The sequence below is a fragment of the Triturus cristatus genome, chromosome 10 (assembly GCF_964204655.1).
Source record: "Triturus cristatus chromosome 10, aTriCri1.1, whole genome shotgun sequence".
NCBI lineage: Eukaryota > Metazoa > Chordata > Amphibia > Caudata > Salamandridae > Triturus > Triturus cristatus.
The window spans coordinates 277,858,286-277,881,721 of NC_140593.1; the positions used below are offsets into that span (position 1 = coordinate 277,858,286).

Here is a 23,436-nt window from a genome sequence, read left to right on the forward strand (position 1 = left end):
CTGTGAAGGAACTAGTGATCTGCCGAATGGGCTCCGTCCCATGTTCTGAATTCACTCTTTAGCAAAGAAGTGGAGAGGAATGGGCTGCTGATATCCTGGGCTTTGCTGTCAAGATGGAGACTGGAGCATTTCGGTAGTTTCTACAGATGCTCGGGTGGCACTGCAGAAAATGGGACTGGGAAGTTCTTACAACCCCCAGAACTGCAGCAGGGAAAGGAGGACAAACTCTGCTTCTGGAATCTATAGAGGTACCTACAGTGTAGCGGCGCCATTGGTAGGATTGTCCCAGCTGCTCACTCAGAGTGCAACAAATGGAAGTATATGAAAGCGCCCAGGGTGCCAGTGAGGGGGAGTCACAGAGTAGTAACATGTGGTGGGCCTGAGGCTCAGGAAAGCTGGATGACAGGTGTCAACAATGGAGAATCAACCACCACCAGAGCTGATCAAGAGTGGAGAGCTTCATAATAAGAGGTGCTGCATTTGGTGAGACATCTATGGTACTGAATTTGAAAACTCCTGCAAATTTGGTCCTAAAAAGACCGGAATAAATAGCTGAGGGACAAGCAGGAGTTCTTTCACCGTAAACAATCCTCTAGTAGGAATGCTGCTCAGACACCAGAAGAGTTGGGAGCCACTAGAGCTGCAAAGATAACTCCTGTCAAGGTTGATTATGAAGTCACTGAATAACTCAAGTACCTCAGAGATTAGCACTCATCAGAGAATGATAAAGATGGAGGGCAAGTTCAAACACAGAGGGTGGTATATTCTAATCATGGTGAGCTTAGAGATAATGCAATCAGAGTCCCGGGACCAGAAACCACAGGCCGACCTACCTGAATAGGAGTGCAGAGACAGATCCCTCACCAAGGCTTCAGATATGGAGGGAGATGCGTGTCCCCATGAGGGGCACTGGGAAGAGGGTTTTGTCAGCAGGAACTACTCTTGTGGAGCTTGGAGAATAAACTCAGAGAGAAGAGGTGTCCACAGTAGTCGCCATGCAAAGTTCCACTTCACAGGCAGATTCTGGTGTTCTCTGATGTGAGAACATTGACAGAGAGGAAAAGTCAGTAACTCCAAAGTATGAAGAAAGAACGGCTAAGCATGAAACGTACGGTGTCTCTGGTATGTTGCTAAATGGAACGTTGAGGAAGGGGACATTGCCCATGAGTTTACAAAGGTCAGACTACACAATAAAACTTCAAGTTTATATTGATGGAGCTTATCACCCTACCTGAATTCTGTCCTAGTTGGCTAGCCTGAATTTATCACCCATTATTGAAGCGTTGGTAAAGCGGTGATTTGAGGTTTTAAAAAGGGGCTATTACTGTGTTCTTTCTGCTCTTCTGCCCCCACCCCCTCCTTTTTCCCCTCAGCATAACAGGGGTTCAGAGTGAGATGAGCCCTATTTGTGCTGTGTTAACCTACCATTAGAGGTATTATTTGAAAATATGGAGCTTTATGTATCCAGTGTTTATGGTGAAGGAGTATCTTTTATGATTAGTTCAATAAACACATTTAAACCTGGAAATCTGAGCTACGAATACAGCCTACACTTTTCTTCCAACAATTCCTAAGACAGAAACCATATTCAATGCGATTTTAGCAAACTTAACTAAACTTGATAAGAGGAATACACAAAGTAAAATGCAGAAATTCATACATAATGGGATTCAGCATGAGGTGATAAAGTGACATTCATTTTCATGAAGAAGCAAGAAAGCCAGTGAATGAAAAGAAGGGTGTTGTGCGCTCCTGACATAGAAGGTCTGTTAGGATAAGTGATTTCCACCTCAATTTCCAGCAAAATTATTCAAATTATTGAACCACTTCTGATGGCTAACAACACCCCTGCTCTGCGCAATTTCAAATTTCAAATTAGGTTTAGTATGAACAGGATCTATCATTCTTGTACTAAGTTTTAACCGCTAGCTTTGATGCCCACAATTCTCAGCAGTGATCATTTCAATCTTCTGCAATGTAGGTTGAAAGAACTGGCTAAAAAATGAATCCAATAAGACAATAAGATTACCTCCAAAGAGCTGGTGCGTGGTGCAAGGAAAAGATCAGTTCTTTGGTTGTCTTCAAAATTCTGGTCAGTTTTGAGATGCAGCTCAGTTAATTCCCTAAGTTGGAAAAAGACAATGTATGTATTTTTTAAATCACCATTGCTGTACTAAACTTTTGCATGTAGTTACTATTTACATATTGAGGCTGGATGAAGACTATTGCTTTTCAGACACACTTGTCAAGGATAGTAAACAATATAACATCAGATTCATAGGACAACTGAATAAAAATGAACAAGTTGCATGACTGATAAATACAGGATTATTTACTTCAGAATTAAAAAGAAAATTTGAAAACATCATATGGCAATCAGAATATACTATAAATACATAAATGTGCGTTTTTTTGCAGTCATAATCACTCAGCAATTTCTGTCTACTGTTCAAATTGTTGTCATAACGAATGATTGTTACAGCAAGGAATGGAGAGTTTGAGGCAGAAATGTTACTTATCTGAAAGAACAGAAAAAGTGTCATCTTCTTTATATCTGCAAGCACATTAAAGTGGAACAGACCGGCCCCTCGGGAAATCTTTGCAGTAGCGAACAACTTCAGCTTGTGATTGGTAATACATTTGATTTGGTTTCATTTTAATCAGTCAAATCAGTCAAATCAATCAATCAATCAAGTACTCAATCAAGATTTAAAAAGCACAGCTAATCATCAGACAGGGTATTCAGGCACATGCAGGTTCCGGAAGCTCATTAGAACAGCCAGGTCTTAAGGGCCCTTCGGAAGTCAGGTAAGGGACCGGAGCTGCGTTAGGAGGCTGTTCCAAGTCTTTACTGCGAAGTGGGAGAAGGAGCGTCCTTCACTTCTACTTCGGTAGATATGGGGAGTGTGGGCAAGGGATAGGGAAGCAGAGTGTAATCTTCTCAATGGATGATCGAAGTTCAAGCAGTGGTTGATGTAGGAGGGTCCTTGGTTGTGTAGAGCCTTGTGTGCGTGGGTCAGCAGTTAGAATTGGCATCTCTTCTGTACGGGGAGCCAGTGGAGTTGCCTGAGTTTGAGGGGTGGGGGGGGGGGGGGGGTGTCGAGGATGTGTCTGGCTGCAGCATTCTGTAATGGTTTGAATTCCCTCTCTGTAGGAGGTGTGTGAAGATTCCTATGTAGAGGGCGTTGCTGTAGTCCAGTCGGCTCGTGATGAGGGCCTGTGTCACGGCGCGTTTCGTGTGCAGGGGTAGCCACTTGAGGATCTAGTGTAGCCTGCACAGAGTGAGGAACCAGACAGTGTTGATATGTGATTTCAAGGTGAGCTTGTTGTCAATAATGAGCCCAAGGTTTCTGGCGTGGTCAGAGGGTGTGAGTGTGGGTCCTAGGTCTGATGGCCACCAGGAGTTGTTCCATGGGTTGCTGCTATTGGCAAAGATCAGTACTTCCGTCTTGTCCATGCTCAGTTTCAGGCAGTTGTTCTTCATTCAGTCAGCTACGCTTGTCATGCATCTCTGGAATTTGGTCCTAGTGGTGGGAGGGTCATCGTGAGTGAGAGGATAAGCGGAGTATCACCGGCATTAGATATTCTATTGAGACACTGAGATCTGACAATGTTGACTAGCAGGGTCATATATGAGTTGAAACCGTGGTGCTAAGAGATGAGCCCCAGGGGACACCGCACACTAAATCCTTGGGTTCAGAAGGTGAAGGGTGGTAGGCGGACACTCCGTGTTCTTCGGGGGAGAATGGAAGAGATCCACTTGATCTTGTCCCCTTGGATGCCGGTGTGGTGGAGTCTTTCAATCAGTGTGTAGTGGGATACAATGTCAAGCGCTGCCGAGAAGTCAAAGAGGATCAGAGCTGCTGTTTCTCCTCAGTCAAGGAGGGTTTAGATGTTGTTGGTGACTACAATCGAATCGGTCTCAGAGCTGTGATTGCTGCGGAAGCTGGATTGGGGGGTGTCAGGTAGCTGGTTCTGCTTCAGGTGTGTTAGTTAGTTGATTGGTGACAATCTTTTCCAGTACCTGGGCTAGGAATGGGCGCAAGGAAATTGGCAAGTAGTTTCTGAACTCGCTGGGGTCGGCAGAGGTTTTTTGAGAAATGGTCTGACTTTGGCATGTTTCCCGGCATCGGGAAATGTTGCAGTGGTGCTTGAGGTGTTGAGCAGGGTGGCGAGTTTGTAGCAGATTCTTTGATTTTCAAGGTTGAAGATGTGGTGAGGGTGTCTGTGGGGGCTCTTGAATGGATGGATTTCATGACGGAGGAGGTGTCCTGGGTGGAGAGTAGGTTCCAGGTGGTCAGTCTGTGGGTTTTGTCGGTTTTGGTGGTGATCTCTATGATAAAGGAAGGCAATGGCCTTAGATTGCTGGTGGTCATGTGCTTAACTCTGTCTGGGAGAAAATAGTTTGTCCCTGCCCCGGGCAATTTACCACTTACTCTCTTCAAAGATGCCCTTTATCATTAGTTCAAATTCTGTCAACAGTGCAATCAACATGTCTGAAAATGGCCATATTCACCTACTCCTTCTGTGGTGTCCTCCAAAGTCTGCTATTGGGCTGCCTTCTCCTTAAACTATGCCTATGGTGCATTCCAGACTTGGCAGATACAAATCGGTACCTTTTCATAGGTTTGGATGTGGAATCTAATTTTACAGAAACATATCTGGGATCTTCTTTCTTGCACTTCACATCCTTCATGAGTTCTGCACATAGTTTTTCTTTGAAGTGATGTTAGCCAGCAGGTCGACAGTGAAAAGCATTCGCTTTCTCGGTTCCCATGCTACAGGTTTGATTGAGTTTGAGCCAGGGGTGTTATAAATAGGAACTTGATGATTGTGCAAGAGAGGCGCTTGGACAGTAATTGTTAGGTGAGCAAAGAACAAAGGAACATTTGAAGCATGTATCAAAAGGTAAAACATCAGTAGCATCCCAGTAATGTATGAATGCTTGTATGCAATTAAATGCAACTAAGTAATGTATGTACAGAGACATCTGTGTGCCTGAATACAGAGTTGGGCCAACAATCAAGGTTCTGGGAGCTGATGGGGACTACCATCTTGCTCAACTCTGATCGCTGATAGTTGCCCTCCACATTCCCTGCATCTGCTGCTGGCTTGGACAACAGCTACATGTTCAATGAGTCACCTGGCTACTGAAATATCAAGGTCTGTGCATGTGTCCAGAGTTCTTAAGTGGGCGAGAGGCATAGATAAGATGAACCACTGTGAACAAGTTCTAAGCTCTTTTGCATCCATTACCCAGCTTGCCCACTCTCAGCCATTAAACAAAAAGCAAAGGATAAAAAAACAGAGCCCCAGTCAACAACAGCAGTCTCATCCATTTCAAAGGTTTTGATTTGATAAACACTTGATGGCAATGTCAGGGAATGCAAACACAAGGAGAGGATAGACGGAGCGCTGGAACTTTTCAGACACTCACCCCCAGTCACAGATCTGGGTTGAATTCATCATCGTTCTTTGGCTCACTTCGCCACCCCAGTTCAGACACAGCTATATGCAAATCAGTCTTGACCCTGTGCCTCATGGGAACAGTCCAGCCTGAACTGCCAAGCCATGTCTTCCCTAGACCGGAAACAAGCATCCTGGGAGCGGTTTTAGGCTAACTGCCCTCATCATCCAGGCTAGATTGAATTAAGTGGTAAAGTGAGCGAGGGACCCACATTTGGGCATACCCTGCCAACTTAGGACGAGCAAAGCAAACACAAGGAGATGATGGACGGAGTGCTGAAACTTTTCAGACACTCACCCCCAGTCACAGATCTGGTTTGAATCCATCATAGTTCTTTAGCTCTCTTCGCCACCCCAATTCAGACACAGCTATATACAAATCAGTCTTGACCCTGTGCCTCATGGGAACAGTCCATCCTGAACTGCCAAGCCATGTCTTCCCTGGACCAGAAACAAGCATCCTGGGACCGGTTTCAGGCTAACAGCCTTCATCAGCTAGGATAGCATGAATCCAGCGGCAAAGTGAGCAAGGGAATATGAGATAAGGGCTGAGAGAGGGATGCCCTTCTTCCCCCTAGTAGTTTGCTCTAGTTCTTACAGTGGATATGGGACAGTCTATACACTGTAGGAGTGAAGTTAGGCCAGGACATCTTTAAGGCTATGCCCTTTACTGAGGACATATTATTCCCATTGACCAGGTCAGAAACAAATAAATCCATCAATGTTTTGGTAACTGGACCCGTTTCAGATAGCACTGGGGTTTAAGATTAATTCAACAAATCTGAAGGACTGAACCTCAATACCCCTGAATCAAAAATTGAGTTTTTGGGGAAATCTGTCTCCTCTAGGTGGATGCCAATGGAATTAGAATACTTGTACGTAAAACTCTACCAGAAAAGTTAACGATACAAAGGTTGTTCGCATGGCACCATAAGCACCAAATCTTGCAGGAGGTATGGATAGGCAGCAGTGAGGACAGCCCTGCCCAAAATGCTCTAACTTATCCACGTTCTCCTCCCGACTATTCCGAAGGGTGACATACATAATCGGCAGACCATCTGCCTGGTTTATATTTGGCTGGGCAAGAAGTTGATAGAGATGGTAAACACCAAAATGCCCAGAGATGGAGACCTAGAATTGTCACATTTACTCAAATTCTAGGAGACAGCAAATTTACGTTATTTGTTTCAGTGTTTGGTGATATACAGACCACAACCTATTAGGCAGAACTCTGTGGAAGGGTGCTGGATTACCCAAAGTCCAGAGGAACCCTCACATACTCATTTTGCCACCGACAGGGACAACATTGGAATCTGGGATGAATTAGGGGTTGGGGAGGCACTAACCTCACATCTTTCGCCCTTTACACCCTTCCTTAATAAGGCTAACTTTTCCCTGGGAAAGGGTGATAATGAATTACAGACAATTTTCACCAGGGTCCAACCAAACCATAGCTCAAAGATCAATACGAGTTTCAGGAGGAGGAGAGATTTAGGTATTTTCAAGTGAGACATTGGGTCATCCAGTAGCAAACCTGGGTAATGAAGCAGCAAATCCAATGTCTCACTTGTAAATACCTAGACTCAGAAGCCATCAAACGTTGGAATAGCCTATCGAGCCACATTAGGGCCCCGCCTACTTTAATCGCTTTTAGGAAGGATCTTAAAAACCTGTTTATTTATTAACTAGGGCTAGGTTGTTTCTTTTGCTCCGGACAGCTAGCTCCAAGACACCTCTGGTATACGTGTACTCAATAAATTGTTATAACATAACTAGTTATAATGCATATACCGCTCACACATCGACAATATCAATAATCTATAAGATCCTTTTAGAGCTGAAAACCCCTACTCAATGCCCATTTCAGAGGCATTGGGAAAAATTATTTGCATTTCGTGGATAAAGGCCAATGAAAGCTGATCTTACAGAGAGAGAACAATTTTGCAAACATGCACAGAGCAGGGTAATATACAAATACAGTATAGATGGCGCTCTAAATTATACCAATAATAAAAGATCAATAGATCCCATTTGGATGTATGTTGTAGGGAACACTGATTAATGTTCTGTGCCCAAGACTTCAAAAGTACTGCTGCAAAGTACTAGACACTATTGCAGAAATTTTGGGTTCCGAGCTGGTTAGATGCCAGTCTGTAATCATGCTGGGTGCCCACACAGATCCAGCACTAGGTGGAAGGCTATATCCTCCATGAATTTGACAGCAAAATATATGATTCTCACCCTATGGGAGAAGGGTAAATACTGAACTATATTACATGGTTGCAGACTAAATGGTCACTCTTGGGAATGGAGAAACTTGCCTACAAACTGGTGGACACAGAATGACAATTCTAGAGACTGGGACAGTGCTTTGCTTTCTTGCTCAGGCCTGCAATATTCTAACTTGCACTAGAAGGCCGAGAGTCCTGCAGCTGCAGGAAACACAGGAGGATAAGGTCTCAGGGAGGGACTGATATGAGAAACGTGGAGCTGGATGTGTCATGCACACATTAATTCAAACTGATATACTCCTAAGTAAGTGGGTAAGTAGGCACGTTCAGTAGGAGGCAGCTTTAACAATGTTTGAATGTTACTGGTTGTCAAGATAAGTTGCGCAACATAAATGTCAATAAATACAACAGAAAATTAAATATACATAGAGTTGGCTTTGGCTCCACTCTGAGGAGTATCAGCCCTCTTGCCTCAACCTATTGGCTGGTTGGGTTATCATTCTGCCGTCCACAAAGGGCTCCTCTGGAATGAGGGAATATTTTAAATCTAAAAAGTATACTCAATTTTAGTGCCTATAGGCATTCTAAACAGAAATCAATCTCTTTATTTCATTTCCTTCCCAGTACTAGCAAAGCCAATAAGGCAGATTTTAAAGAGATAAACAGCATTTGTGCATGTAACGTGTGACCGCTGCATTTGTGAATGTCTGTCTTTATAATTGCACTGGCACATAAAAGCCAGAACTATTGGCTATGCCACTGCTTCTGCTGTGCAATAAAAGGTGCAGGACAAAATATGCCACAATAAGCCTTATTTTGTTTTCTGACAATAACTTCTGCTTTGTAGAGGCAGCTAGCAGGCAATACATGTGATATGATGTTTCTACAAGAGTTTTCTTTTGAGAACAGACCTTTGCATTATATTTCTCCCCATTCCATAAGACTATTCCCAAGACAAGCAAGATGGAAGGAAAAGTCCTATGGTGAAACTGACAAAGCAGAGTTACAGATTTTTCATGTACATATTCTTAACATATTTCATGGCAAAATCTATTTACGTTCCCCTTTAATTGAAGCATCCATGTCTACAGTTAATTGTTGATAATGCATATGAAAGGTCTTTCAATGTATGTTTCAGACCATCAGTCACTAGTATGGAAAGTTTTATGGCTGATAATTATCTATGTACATTTGTAAGAGCATCCTTGACTCAACAATTTGATTCTTTTATTTTTTTTAAATAAATTATAATAAATAAAAAACAACATTATATATATATATATATATATATATATATATATATATATATATATATATATATATATATATATATATATATATATATATATATATATACACATGTATATACAAATGACAGTTAAATCAATAGGAAAATAAAAATTACAGAAAACAAATTTAATAAAAAAAAAGGCATTTTAGTGTATGTAAAGTGGTATTCCAGTAGTTCTCATACATGACTTCGAGAATTGGCCCCAAAACATCATAAATGAAAAAATTCACTTAATAGACAGATTTCCTTCATACGCCATTCTGGCTTTCGCACAGATTTATTTTAAAACCAGTGCACAAACTCCATTTTCAACAGACTTGGAATAACCACAGGGGGTTGTAATAATGCTTAAGAAAATAAATACCTGATTTGCATATCAGACGCCTTGACATCATGAAGCTGCTCCTGTAGATGGATCATCTCTGTTGTATATCGCTCTTCAATGTCTTTTAACTGCTGTTGGAAATAAGACCTGAGGTGCTCGATTTTTTTAGCATTCTGCTCTTCAAGATGTATCCTCTGTTGACTGAATTCTAGTTTAAGTTTCTCAACTTCCTCTAGGGGTTCTGATTGGACGTGCAAATGTTCTTTGAAATCTACGTTATGGACAATCAAGATACAATTATCTTAAAGCATAAAAACAATCAAGATACAATTATCTTAAAGCATAAAAACAATACAGAAGAAGAACACCTTTTAAAGCCTGTCAGAAATGTTAATACTGAATGTTGTGGGTTACATCTGTATCCAGATCTTGTTTTGGCAATATCATTTTAATACTTGTGTTTTAAAAGACCTGTAGGGTAAGTGGAGATGCTAAGAAACAAAGAGATGTAGGAATAACATTTTGGTTAGCACATCATCGTTATACTAATGATTCAGATAGCAGTCCTACAATGACATGTGGTCTCTTTACATATGTTGACTGTGTAGAGCACCTCTCCTCTGGTCTTAGTTGAGCAAATAATCCAATTATGCCACCTGCTATGCTATATGAATTGAACAGGGTCAATAAGATTTAGCAAGTCGATGTCCTAAGTGTGCTAATCATACTCAAGGGTTTAGGGGCGGGCAGTGGTTGGACAGCTTATGCCATGTAAAGGTCGAAAAGTGTGTTTGAGTGCCACAAGTAGGTTGTCCAGAGATGCTGAAGAGCCAACTACTTAAAGCGTAGAGGTCTGTCACTTATCTTAAAACATTATCCACAGTACTTTGACTTTTATTTAAACCTCGTTTGTATGTTGTTACACCAGGGAAAGTTAAGAGTTAAGGGTGTGTAGATTTCCATGTCTTCCAAAGAGATTTCTTCTCTACAAGTACAGATTGAACATCACATCCATCACATACGGACAATGATAGCTAAACCAGCAGTCTTTAAGCCCCATATCAATGACCAATTCACATATAAAGGGGGTACAAATGCCACATGTGTAGTAATAGAAATCCATAAGTGACATAGTTAGGGTGCACCAAGGGCAGTCACTGAATTAAAGCAGTTCCACTTAACATGGTGTAGGAACAAAAAGCACTAAAACTGAAGCAGAGATAAAGCAAGCAGCACACCATACCCTCTTACAGGTCTCCCAGAACCAAGTCGCTAATCCAATTTAATGGATTATGTTTCATTAGGGAGATCCAAAAAGCCACAGTGAATAAAAATAATCGTACAATTCTTTGGCATCAGAGCTGTTAAATACTCAGATGCTGGGTCCCACTTGAGAATTGGTGACATTCACTTTAGAAGGAATAATATCTGACAAGAAATCTTCAGTCAAGCAGCGAACATTCACTGTATACTGCGTCATTAACTTATAAAGACTTAAAAAATACACATAAGTCTGTGTTTACATTCTTTTTCTCACTATATTAAAATGAGCAAATCATAACTATACCAGAGGTGTCTTGAGAACTGGGTGGTGACCAATCGCTCTGCGTTCTTAGGATGGTAACTGCCTCTTCATTTCCTTGTGCTTTCGAATAAGAGGGCTGGAGTTTCTCAATCTGCAAAAAATGATTTACTTCCTAAGACACAGAGAACAAACATTTTACCCTTAGCATGAGGTAATGTGCTTGCAATATGTGGAAGATGACATTTCTAATAAACTGCTTTGAAACCAAGACAGTTTGCAATTAATATGTTTCTACTTATGTTATCTACTCATGAAAGCCTACATACTTGCATAGGCATATTCTTTAAGGCTTTTGTCAAATCAAAATATTTTTAGTATAGGCTCTCCCAAAACTTCGTTAGAAGGTTATGGTTGTCTTAAATATGAACCATCCTAAATGAGTGTCCACTCTTTAAGAAACATAATAACTGTGAGGCGGAGTAGCACAATGGACCAAGATGGCAACCGCTCTCTAAGCCTCTAGATGGCTGGGGAAATGAGGGGTTTGTAATCTCTCACCCTGCCACCTCTGTTGGGAACCGCTCCACAAACACCAAGGGGCACACCCTGAGCCCGTCTTTGGGCTTTGATGAGTTCTCCAACTGGTGTTAAGCTTCGAAAAATGGGGCCAGGCATGATGCAGCTACACCATTCGCAATCTCTGCACCAGGTACCTCGAGCTTGTGGCTAGACCAGTCTATATACGCTACAAGCGAAAGCACTTTCTGTAAGCCTGGCTGCATCCTTCCGTTACCTCCTCCTTTCAAAGAGCCCCGACGTCTACTACCACTCAGACTAGATGTGCCCTTAAAACAAGTCCTAAGCCTACCATTGCAGCCTGCTGGCAGTCTTAAATCTACTAATTTGACTTGGCAAAATGACCCGCTTGCCATGCCTTAAACTGCCTTTTTATTACCTATAAGTCACCCTTAAAGCAGGTTCATAGGGCAGGATGCATTATAATTAAAAAGTAGGACATGTACTTGTAAGTTTTACATGGCCTGGTAGTGAAAACTCCTACAATTTGTTTTTCACTACTATGAGGTGTACCTCTCTTATAGGATAACATTGGCTTACCTTACTACATTTAACAAGTAATAACTTGATTGAGAGCAGGTAGGAAAGTCATGTCTGAGGAATTGTAATTTAAAATTCCCTTTAATGGTAAAGTCACATTGTAAGTAACAATTCTGCAAATAGCACTTGAAGGTTAGCATTTTCTAGTCCTTACAATTTGGCTCCTGCTGCCTGTCCCTGGGTCACATGACTGCTTATAATTGGCAGTTCACCTTTTTGCATTCCTCCAAGACGCCACCCAATAGATGAACTAGGGGTGCCTGGATAGACCATCTCAGGAAGGACTGGGGTGGGAAGCTGGGCCTACTTTTTATGGTTGTCCAAGGACTTGCAGGAGGCTGCCCTGGCTCTTTGATCAGATGCTGAAAAGTTATTTGATCACATTGCTTTCAGCGATATGTTTTTCACGCTGCGAAGGTTTGAACATAGCAAACGTCCAAAGGCTTTACACCATTCCCGTGGGTCAACTGCTGGGGCTTCTTATTGGACCCATTCCCTGTCCTCCTATCAGGGTAGCCCACTTTCGCCATTATTGTTTCTTCTACTGATAAAACCTTTGGCAGCGGACATCTGCCAAGCCCAAACATTGTGGGCATCCTCACTCCAGTTGGACCGTCCAAACCTTTTCTATATGCGGGAATATATCTTGCTTACACTTACCAATGTTGATAGCTCTCTCCCCACCCTTATGTTCTTTATCTCATACTTATCTGACATCTTGGGCTAGAAAATCAACTGGGACAAGAGTGAGCCCGTACCTATGTTGCGTGTCATGACTTGAGTGGCTATAGCCGAATACCTATTCCAGTGGAGCCCGCAAGAGAAACCGCATACCCACAGGCCTGGATTAGATGGTTTCTGTTAACCTTGACCTGCCCATAGCTAAAACTACAACAGATTATGCAAAATAGAACCACCTTAATCTGTCAACATGGGGTCACTTGCAGGAGGTGAAATTGTAGTTGCTTCCTATTTCAACTATGTCCTAAGCTTGTCATCCATGCTAATGAGAACCCCTTTCCTTCACTTTATTGACAAAGGCATCAGAACCTTTGAGTGGGGCAACATGTAGCCTCACTTGAAAGCCTCTACATTGATTGCCCACCATTGATGCGGGGTCTGGGTTTGCCCTGCAACACTACTATATGGTCTTACACCTTGCCCAGCTGCCCGCAATGTAGCCTAAGACGATGACCTCTCTTTCTGGGGGAAATTTGAATACGGCACTGCTCAATGCGGCCAGACTTGGACCTCCTTTACAATACCCCCTCGATATTCAAACTCCAACCCCCATCATTCCGATCATGGTGAAGTACTGGAACCAAGCCCACAAACTCCTGCTATGACATTCACAGCTCCACCCTTACACCCTCCTTGAATAGCAATATGTTCCAGAGGAGGGCGTAAGGGTGGAGCTGTGAATGTCATGTTACACGATAAGCGCAATCTCCCTGGGCTCATGGTTCACACACGTAAATTACTGGTCACTGCATTAACTACAGCCAAGCTCTGCATTTTACATCACTGGAGATCATAACATTGCCCACTTGTGACAAGTGGCTGACGGAGATGTATAAGGTGGCATTGTATGAATGGTCATATATCAAGTTCAAGATCGCATAGAACTTTTCACTGCCATATAGGCTACTTTCCAGGGGGTGGATGGAACAGCCCCTTGAAGGCCTTTAGACACAATGGCCTGTCCCCTCTCCCCCTTCATTCATCGCAGTGGTTCTGCATCCAACCCCTACTGCATACCTACCCTCATCCTCCAGTGTCACCTGCATGGTCCCCACCTCCCTTCATACCTCGACCCTCTTCCTTTCTACCCCTAGTCGTACTTCTAAACTTCATGCCACCCTCTGCTATTCATGGTACGGACTGGGTTTTGCTCTACAAGCTGTGCACACGGTTAGATTTATGGTTAATGATTTATGAATCATTTATACAGCATGTAGTTCCTTTGCCTTTCACCACAAACAAGTTTGGTGTGCTCTTTGTTCTCCATGTCACAGCCTTCCAGCCTTGTTTGAGCCATATCCTTCGTTCATTGTTGTTTATTACCAAGTGACGTTTATGTTGTACTGCTGTTTGATAATGATAAAATCTTTATTAAAAAATAAATAGAATAAATAATTGGTAGTAAGTTAAAGATACTATTGATGATTAAAGAAATTCAGGCACAAGTTTGCAAGAATCAGTTTTGCCATTTCTCTGGTTGCAGATCATCTTTGTAAAAGTACTGATGTAGAAAAAGCAGGGTCAGACTAGCAGCACAAGGTCTGCTACTGTCAGCAGGCTTTCTGCCACTCTACTTTCATGGGTGAGGGGGACAGTTCCCTGCATGGGTCTTCATTACCGACTCATGGAGAGAAATGTAAAGAATTCAATTTTTATCACTGAGAAGTAGAATACTAAACACCAGCTTCTATTTTCTGCATGAGAGTTGGTGTAGAGTGTCTTGCGATTCAGCCAGGGTACACATTAATGGCAATGCTGAATTGTGCCTTTGTCTGCATGCCTACTCTAAAAGGTCAGGACTAGCTTGTTGGAGCAGGATCTGAGACAGAATGGGGCGTTGCTCATTAGGGACAGATCTGCATATGCCACACTGCTGATCACACCTGTCCAGAGGATTTGCACTCAGAATAGCCCGCCGGTAAGCAGAGGATCATTGAAGCTCCATGTACTCGTTTGTCTGAGATTCTACGACAGCAAAGGCACGAGTGCTTGCTTAACCCTATTACTGCCATTCGTCATTAGACAAGGGTCACAACCTTAAATAAAACGATCAATATTTTAGTAGGAGAGGCATCTTTAGGCAAAAAACGAACCCTAAATAGTGTGGTCGGGTGGATTCATCTCCGATTTCGACATTTGAGACATTTATTGCAAAGTCGCGGACTAGCAATTAAAGATCAAAACAAGATTTTAAAATACGACACCAGGATTACCGTGAGTCTTGGTGTCAACCTGAGGAAGTAGTTTTTGAAAACACACACCCATAGTTGGACACGAGGATCCTCAGGGGCAATCATACAGTGCAACTTAGAGAGTGTCTATTACTTGTCTTGAAAAAGATCAAACTTGTAAAGGAAATACCATCGAAACGCGCCGACACATCTGTTACATAATTCGTGGAAGTGACTGGACCTGTAGATACTAGCACACGATCCATTGTACCAGGTCGCAGTTAATGGCTCTAACAAATATGTTCTATTGATGACAAAGTATACTGTCTATGTTTTAACTCTCTTAATATTGGGTGATCCAATTCTTTTATAATAAAGTGTATCAAATCAAATGTATTTAAAAAATAAATCTTTTTTAAATCTAGATTCACCTAGAAAGTTATAATTGTATTTTAATCAATATTATCAGCTCAAAATATTTGTATACAAAAACATTTTTTTATTAAAAAATTGTTTGTGACAATTTCTGTTTTGGACTACAACTTTTGATGTCTATTACATGCGCCTTTTAAACTTGTCTATTATAGAGTGTATTTGAATTGTGAGGAGTGAGTTGAGTTTCTGTCCTAAACCAGTGTGGAGTAAGCAAGGGAAAACTTTCTTTTTGTACTCAGAATAGATAAGCCTGGGATGGAAAATGGGGTAAATTAAATGTCTATCGAGGTGGGCTGTGTACTTCACCAACTGTTAATATGGAAATGCGTCACAGAGACGGACTGGAGAGCAGAACACAGATTTAAGTTCTTATTGTTTTAGTGACCATGTGGAGGTTATAAATGTGGTGCCTTATGTAAATTTAATTGACATGTGATTTATGTTTGTTTAATTTTAATAAAAATATTGGAAAAAAAAAAAAAAAAAAAAAGAATAGGTAAGCCTGCAATTCAATTTGCATACATAGAATTCATTTTATGTAAGCAAAATTCAGTTTTGGAAAAACGGGACACATACAAAATGAGTTTTTCTCCTCCTTGATAAGTTTAGCACAGATTCAGGACTCAGGGCCCAGCTGTAATAATGTTGTTTTAGCTCCATCATTAAAGCTATCGCAAACGCCACCACAAGGCAGGGACCAAATTCTGGGCTATCACAAGACCACCCTGCTTCTCAGAACAATCATCTTTTTAGAAGTGCCAATCAATGAAAGGATATGTAGGGAATGGGGAATGACGGGCAGGATATATTATTAGCAAAGACATTTTTTACACAGAACTTGGATAATGTATTTAATAAAAATTTATGAAATTTGCCATGGAACTGTATCCCTCCACCCCCCTCCAAAGAAATCTAAACGGAAAAAAACCTGACATGTTTATTGTTTAACACAAATGAAAATTGCATCCTTACTGGTAAAGCAAGATCATGTGCGCTTTTTGAATACATAGCTTTCCTCCATTTAGTTTTCACAACATATATATACATTGAATTTAATATCCATTTCTTTGTTGGAAAGGTAAATGAAATATTAATAATCCTTCATTCAAAGGACATGGCCACCAATCCTACAACATTTCTACCACATATCAAACGATACCCAAAGAGGCCATCAAACTATAATACACAAAACAGTACCGCATTATTGTGGTAATACTTAATAAAATTCTAACAATTCGTTTTATAAATCGTCATTAACTCTCTATAAGGGAACACTCATTCAGTTTAAAACGAAGTTTACGTCATCTAGTTGAACATTAAGTTCAATCTACATAAAACTTCACACACTGACTGTTAGCACCACTTTGTTGATATTTCATCAAAATTAAGGGAGGGGTAGGTGCGCGGGGAATACAGACAGGGGATGGGATGGGCATGTTTTTATTATGTGGACCGCAATGGAGTTTTCTGGCTCAGAATAACAAAAACATGCATGTACCAAATGAATGCAACATCCTAGGAACCAGCCCCGTCAAGACTGAAGTGCCTTTTGGTACCTTGTTCTTCGGAAATTCAAAGAGTTTAGAACAAATTTCATGTAAAAAAGCACAAGTTACTACTTGTGTAACGATATATCTTTTTTTGTAACATATTTTTATTGACATTTTCAGAGATTATATACTGTACATTATACAGATCTTTCGGCAATTATGGCACATAGTACAGTATGTGGTATCACACTACGTCGGCAGAAACTGATGTAGGATCAGCAAGGAAATGAACTGATCAAATACGAAACAATGTGTGTACCCCATGGGTTCTAATAGATAATATGTCACTTGAACTGGGGTGTAACACAGGTTTAAACTAGGGGAGGCCCATGGATGTTCACCTCCGGACCTCGCAGACGAGTGCTCGAACTGTCGTGTGGGTGTGGCGCCTCAATGGATCGCACTTTGACCTCCTCTAAGGGTCTTGTGTGACGATATATCTGTATATTAGTTAGTGATAGATTCCTTACCTTAGAATAATTCCCAGGCGTCAGACTGGATCCGGAAAGTTTTGCTAGCAGCACCCCTGCGCGTCAGTAGGTGGCGCAGTAAGCACAGAGATGACGTCACGGAGACTACTTAGGCGCCACCTATGCGCGCTGACGTCAGTTCTGTACACAACTTTCTGCGCCAGGAATGCAGAGCCATGCAAGAAACTGACCACTGCTACCAAGAAACTAGGGCCCTGAAAGGGATGACCTTAACCCTAGAAATCAGGTCGCAGGACTGGGAGGATGGGTGGGGCGGTAAGGAATCTATCACTAAATAATGTCTCTTACAGATATATCGTTACACAAGTAGTGACTTGTGCATCTGAAAGAGACACGTTAGTGATAGATTCCTTTCCTTAGATTAGATACCCCAGCAATACCAACCCCGGTGGTGGGTCTGCAAACAAGATTACACCAGAAAGTCACGGAGAACAGAACAGCCAAAGAAGCGGTCTCTCCGGACTTGACTGTCAAAGCAGTAATGTTTGGTAAATGTGTGCAGCGAGGCCCACGTAGCTGCCTGACAAATGTCCTGCAAGGGGACGCCGCGTCCCAAGGCAGTAGTGGCTGCCGTTGCCCTGGTAGAATGGGCAGGCAGCCCCACAGGAGGCTCCTTCTCAGCCAACGAGTAACAGGCCTTGATGCACAGAACGACCCACCGAGAGATGGTCCGTTTGTGCACAGCCCGACCCCTTTTGGCGCCCACGTAGCCAACAAAGAGCTGGTCATCCACCCGAACTGACGTGTGTGCTTCAGGTGGAACGACAGTGCACGTTTTGGGTCCAGACGGTGGAGCCTCTCTTCCTCTTTCGAAGGATGCGGAAAGAAGGTGGGCAAAGTGATGGTCTGCCCGATGTGGAAGGGCGTGACAAGCTTTGACAAACAAAAAAAAGGACCGGTATGAAGGGGCTCGAAGGGAGCGCACATCAGATATGTCAAGACAAGGTTCAAGTCCCACTGAGGCATTATGAGCGGCACAGGCGAAAACGTGTGTGTAATGCCTTTTAGGAAACGGTTAACAACCGGGGACTTAAAAAGAGAAGGCTGATCTGGAAGCCGTAAAAAGGCGGAGATGGCCGAAAGATAACCTTTGATAGTGCCCAGAGCAGAGCCCTGCTGGGCTAAAGAAAGAAGAAACAGAAGAACTTTGGAAAGAGGGGCAGAAAGGGGATCCACAGCCTTAGCTGTGCACCATGCCACAAACTTGTTCCACCTGCAGGCGTATACCCTTTTAGTGGAGGGACACCTGGCTGCCAGAATGACATCACAGACTTCTGGAGGAAGATCAAAAGCTGTCAACTGTCGCCGCTCAATCTCCACGCATAGAGGTGGGGGCTGGACAGGTTCGAGTGGAGGACCGTCCCCTGCTGCTGCGACAGGAGATCCTCCCGAAGAGGCAGTCAGAATGGGGGATCGATCACCATACTGAGTAGCTCGGGATACCAGTATCTTCGTGCCCAATCCGGAGCCACAAGGATGACTTGGGCCCGGTCGCGCCGAATCTTCTTCAGCACTCTGGGCAGAAGTGGTATAGGCGGAAAGGCGTACAACAGACCGCAACTCCACTCGCAATGAAAAGCGTCGCCGAGCGAGTGCCGCCTTGGACATTCCAACGCGCAGAACTGATGACATTGCGCGTTCTCTTCGGTGGCGAATAGATCTAACCAAGGCTCTCCCCACTGCTGAAAGAGACCTTGCACGCCGTCCGAGTTCAGACGCCATTCGTGATCTATCAAGCACCGCCGGCTGAGTTTGTCCGCCCTGGCATTCAGAGAACCTGCCAGGTGTTGAACCACCAAGGTGATACCTTGATGTTCCAGCCATGTCCAGAGGCAGAGAGCCTCCTGACATAGGGTCCAGGACCCCACCCCGCCCTGTTTGTTGCAATACCACATGGCGGTGGTGTTGTCCGTGAACACCTGCACCACACTTCCCCAGACAGAGGGAAGGAATGCCTTCAGTGCAAGTCAGATCGCCCGAAGCTCCAACAGATTGATATGGAGGTGGGACTCCGCCGGAGACCAGAGGCCTCTGATCTCCGCCTCTCCCAAGTGGCCAACCCATCCCAGAAGGGACGCATCCGTCACCACTGTGTGCTCCGGTTGAGGATGGGAGAGGGATCTGCCATTGACCCAATCGCGATTCGTGAGCAACCACTGCAATTGCCGTGCAGTGCTTGCCGAGATCTGGACATGATCGGACAGGTTGCCCTGATGTTTGCCCACTGGAACTTCAGGTCCCACTGTAGAGCCTGCATATGCCATCTGGCATGTGTCACCAGCAGGATGTAGAAGGCCAGCAGGCCCAGAAGCTGGAGGGTCATCCTGACTGAAACCCGGGACAGAGGCTGAAAGATCAGAATCATAGCCTGAATATCCTGAACTCGCTGCTCGGGAGGATAAACCTGAAACAACGTCAAATCCAGAACCGCTCCGATGTAGGGGAGCTTCTGAGAGGGACTCAGGTGCGACTTCAGCACGTTGATGGAGAACCCCAGCAAATGCAGGAGGTCGGCCGTAGTCTGAAGGTGGTTGATGACTGCCTGGGGCGAGCCCGCCATCAACAACCAGTCGTCAAGGTAAGGGAAGACTGACACCCCTGACCTGCGCAGATGAGCTGCGACCACCTCCATCACTTTTGTGAACATCCGAGTGGCGCTGGTTAGGCCAAAGGGGAGCACGGCAAACTGTAAATGCTCCTGGCCTACCGTGAACCGCAGGTAACGCCGGTGGGCCGGCAGGACGGGGATGTGAAAATATGCATCCTGCAAGTCCAACGCTACCATCCAGTCTCCAGGGTCGAGGGCAGCCAGGACCTGAGCCAGAGTCAGCATTTTGAACTGAAGCGATTGACGTTCCGGAGGCCTAAGATGGGTCGCAGGCCCCCTTTGTCCTTCTTGGGGACCAGAAAGTAGTGGGAATAACAACCACTCCCTACTTCCGGCCCAGGAACGCACTCGATGGCCCCCTTGGCCAAGAGGGCTGTGACTTCCTGCTGGAGAAGTACCAAGTGATCCCCCGACATGCGTTGGCACCGAGGTGGCATGGCTGGAGGGGAGGACTGAAAAGGAAGGGAGTAACCCCTGCAGATCTGCAACACCCCCTTGTCCGAGGTGATATCGCGCCAGTGGGGGAGGTGGTGGCGGATCCTGCCACCCACCAGCGTGGGGTGCACCACAAAGCTCGAATTAGGAAGGTTTGGAGGCAGAAGCAGCGGAGGTGGACTGACCCCCACGCTGATTCCCAGACCCGCCCCTGCGGAAGCCGTGTCCACGGCCGCGCTGAGGCTGGTTCTGCACAGGCTTGTTGAAGGAACGTGCCTGGGCGCCCCTGCCGTGGCCACGAAAGGAATGAAAACCAGGAGTGGCCGGGCTTTTCGCAGAAAGACCAATGGACTTGGCCATGGCTCGCAAGTCCTTAAAACGCTCCACTTCACTGTTGGCATTATCGCCAAACAGGCGAGTGCCATTCAACGTCATGCCCATGAGCGAGCTCTGGACATCGGCCGAGAACCCGGTAGATCGCAACCAGGCGTGGCCACGCAGCGCTACAGTTGTAGAAATCGCCCTACCCAGGGAGTCCGCGGTGTCCAAACCACACCGAATGGCGAACTTAGCCGCATCTTTACCCTCAGCAACAGTTTGGGGACAGCATAGCGTGGACCTCCTTTAGGACACTGAGGCAACACCTGCGCAACCGTATCCCACACCGCGTGGGAATAGCATCCTAATAAGCAAGTGGTGTTCACTGACCTCAGCCCCAAGCTGGCCGCAGAGAACAACTTCTTACTGAACTGCTCGAGCTTCTTAGAGTCCTTATCCGGCGGGGCCGTAGGAAAAGCACTCTGTGACGTCAAGGCTTGGAAGACCAGGCTCTCAGGCGTAGGATGAGTGGTCAGAAAAGCAGGATCACCAGGCGCCGGGCGGTGACGCCTGGCGATATTCTGATCCACAGGGGTTCCTGCGGCTGGCCGCTACCAAGTGCCCAACAAGACATCAGTGAGGGCGTCGTTATAGGGAAGCAGGGGCTCCGACGAAGTGGACGCCGTCTGGAGCACCTCAGTGAGGAGATTAGTTTTGAGGGCCACCGTAGGAAGATAGAGGTTGAGGACCTCTGCTGCCCGACGGAGCACCATCGTGTAGGTGGCGCCCTCCTCCATGGTAGGCAGGGGAGAGGCAAACCCCGGGTCAGAAGAGATGTCGAGGTCACCAGCGTTCTCCAAGTCGTCCACCCAGTCCTGCTCGGAGTCACAATGACGGGCAAGAGGGTCCTCGGACCCCTCCCAGTCGTACTCCTCCTCTGTTGCATGGGGAACAGACCGCGGCAGCGGAGCCGGAGAAGGAACATACGGCGCAAGGAACGGCGCCGGCAGGGGCCGAGCTGGTGCCGTGTCCCAATGCAGATCCCAGGTAGGAACAAAATGGTCCTGGAACCGGGGCAAAGGCAGGACAAACGGCACCCACTGAGGCGCCGGAGGTGGAGCCGAGGGTGGCGCCGGGGACGGAGCCGGCAGCGCTGGGACCGTGTGGCGCCGGGGCCAGAGCCAATTGCGCAGGATCCTGTGGTGCCGAAGCTGGATCCGCCGGCGGTGTTGGCGGCCCCACAGGATCCGGATATGGGACCGCAGGGCCCAAAGGTTCACCGGCGGGAGCCCGAAGCCTAAAAAGGTGGTCCAAGGTAGCAAAAAATTATTGCACCTGTTCGGGAGTCACCGACGGACCCGGGTAAGGCAGGTAGGCCGCAGGAATCCCAGGCTCCAAAGGAGCCGCAGGGGCAGAACTCCTGACCCCCTCGTCCGCATCCGAGGACTGACGGGGGGACGTCAGAGAGCGAACTCGCTTCTTTGACTTCTTTTTATGTCGTCGCTTACCCGAATCCGAGGGCGAGGAGCGACGACTGGGGCCCCGCAAGCGTTCTCGGGAACGGTCCCGGGACCTGGAACGGCACTGGGACGAGTGCCGGACCTCCAGCAACTTCTGGCGCAGTTCCCTCAAGGCCTTCGGGGCCATGGCCAGACAGTCCCGGCAGGACCGGGAGTCGTGATCGGTCTCCAGGCAGTAGAGGCAAACATCGTGGGGGTCCGCCACTGACATACTGCGACGGCAGGCCCCACAAGACTTAAATCCAGACATCCCTACGTTCACATAGGAGAAAAAGGAGACAAAAAGTCACAAAAAAGGGTAGTCAAAAAGTGACTAAGGTACGTGCTCTATCCGGATCTGCGCTGGCTGGCGCGGAAAAAGAAAGAACTGATGTCAGCATGCATGGGTGGCGCCTAAGTAGTCTTTGTGACGTCATCTTGGCGCTTACTACGCCAGCGACGAACGCGGAGCCGCACAACGCCACCTACTGACGCGCAGGGGTACTGCTAGCAAAACTTTCCGGATCCAGTCTGACACCTTGGGATAATTCTAAGGTAGGAATCTATCACTAACGTGTCTCTTTCAGATACAATGTTTTGTGCATGCCCAATTACTTTTTCTAGCCCTGATTATTTTTAGGTAATTTGAAAAGCTTCTCTTTGATATTATGAACAATGAATAGGGAGATATGGTGCACACACTTGTAGTAAAACACAAATCCACTAGACACAATCAGTTAGGAGTATAATGTTAAGGGTGCTCGAGGACGGATAAGAGCCACCACTACTTCTTCTTTAGGAACTAGTGCTAAGCAAAAGCTTTATTACAGGTAATTTTGCATGCTTGATTGACTAGTGTTTTGGCAGTAAAATCCATATACAGATAGCATCTTAAACGCATCTGAACGTTTGATAATAAGTCATAGCAGTAGGAGGGTTCTTATACTTGCACTAGTGGTGTCATGACAAACCATTCGAATATCTTGACAAGCACATACTGGCACGCCTGCATATCGTTGCATTTTACTTAGTTCACAATCACTTTGACAGCGCGATATAAGCCAACGCATGCTCACGAGGTGTATACAGAAGCAGTGAGATGATTTACAGCCCCATGCACCTACTCCTTCATAGACATGATTTATGAAACTGGAGCGCTGTGTCTACTAAGTATGTCTACTCTGATGAGGAGGGTCAAATTGAATGACTTTGTATATAATATTGCTTTGCAGAT

At 45.1% G+C, this 23,436-nt stretch overlaps 1 protein-coding gene across 5 annotated transcripts in view; it reads right to left on the reverse strand.

The window, feature by feature from the left end:
- Positions 1-23,436, reverse strand: part of AKAP9 (A-kinase anchoring protein 9) — a 1,384,828-nt gene that overhangs the window by 1,010,803 nt on the left and 350,589 nt on the right. For 3 of the 5 annotated variants that reach the window (XM_085631107.1, XM_085631106.1, XM_085631104.1), the window contains 3 exons: positions 10,881-11,010; positions 9,353-9,584; positions 2,030-2,123 (listed from right to left, as the gene is read on the reverse strand). In XM_085631107.1, the coding sequence (XP_085487233.1) occupies positions 2,030-2,123; positions 9,353-9,584; positions 10,881-11,010 (456 nt within the window). The remainder of the gene's footprint in view (positions 1-2,029; positions 2,124-9,352; positions 9,585-10,880; positions 11,011-23,436) is intronic. The other 2 variants (XM_085631105.1, XM_085631108.1) reach the window with 1 other exon arrangement.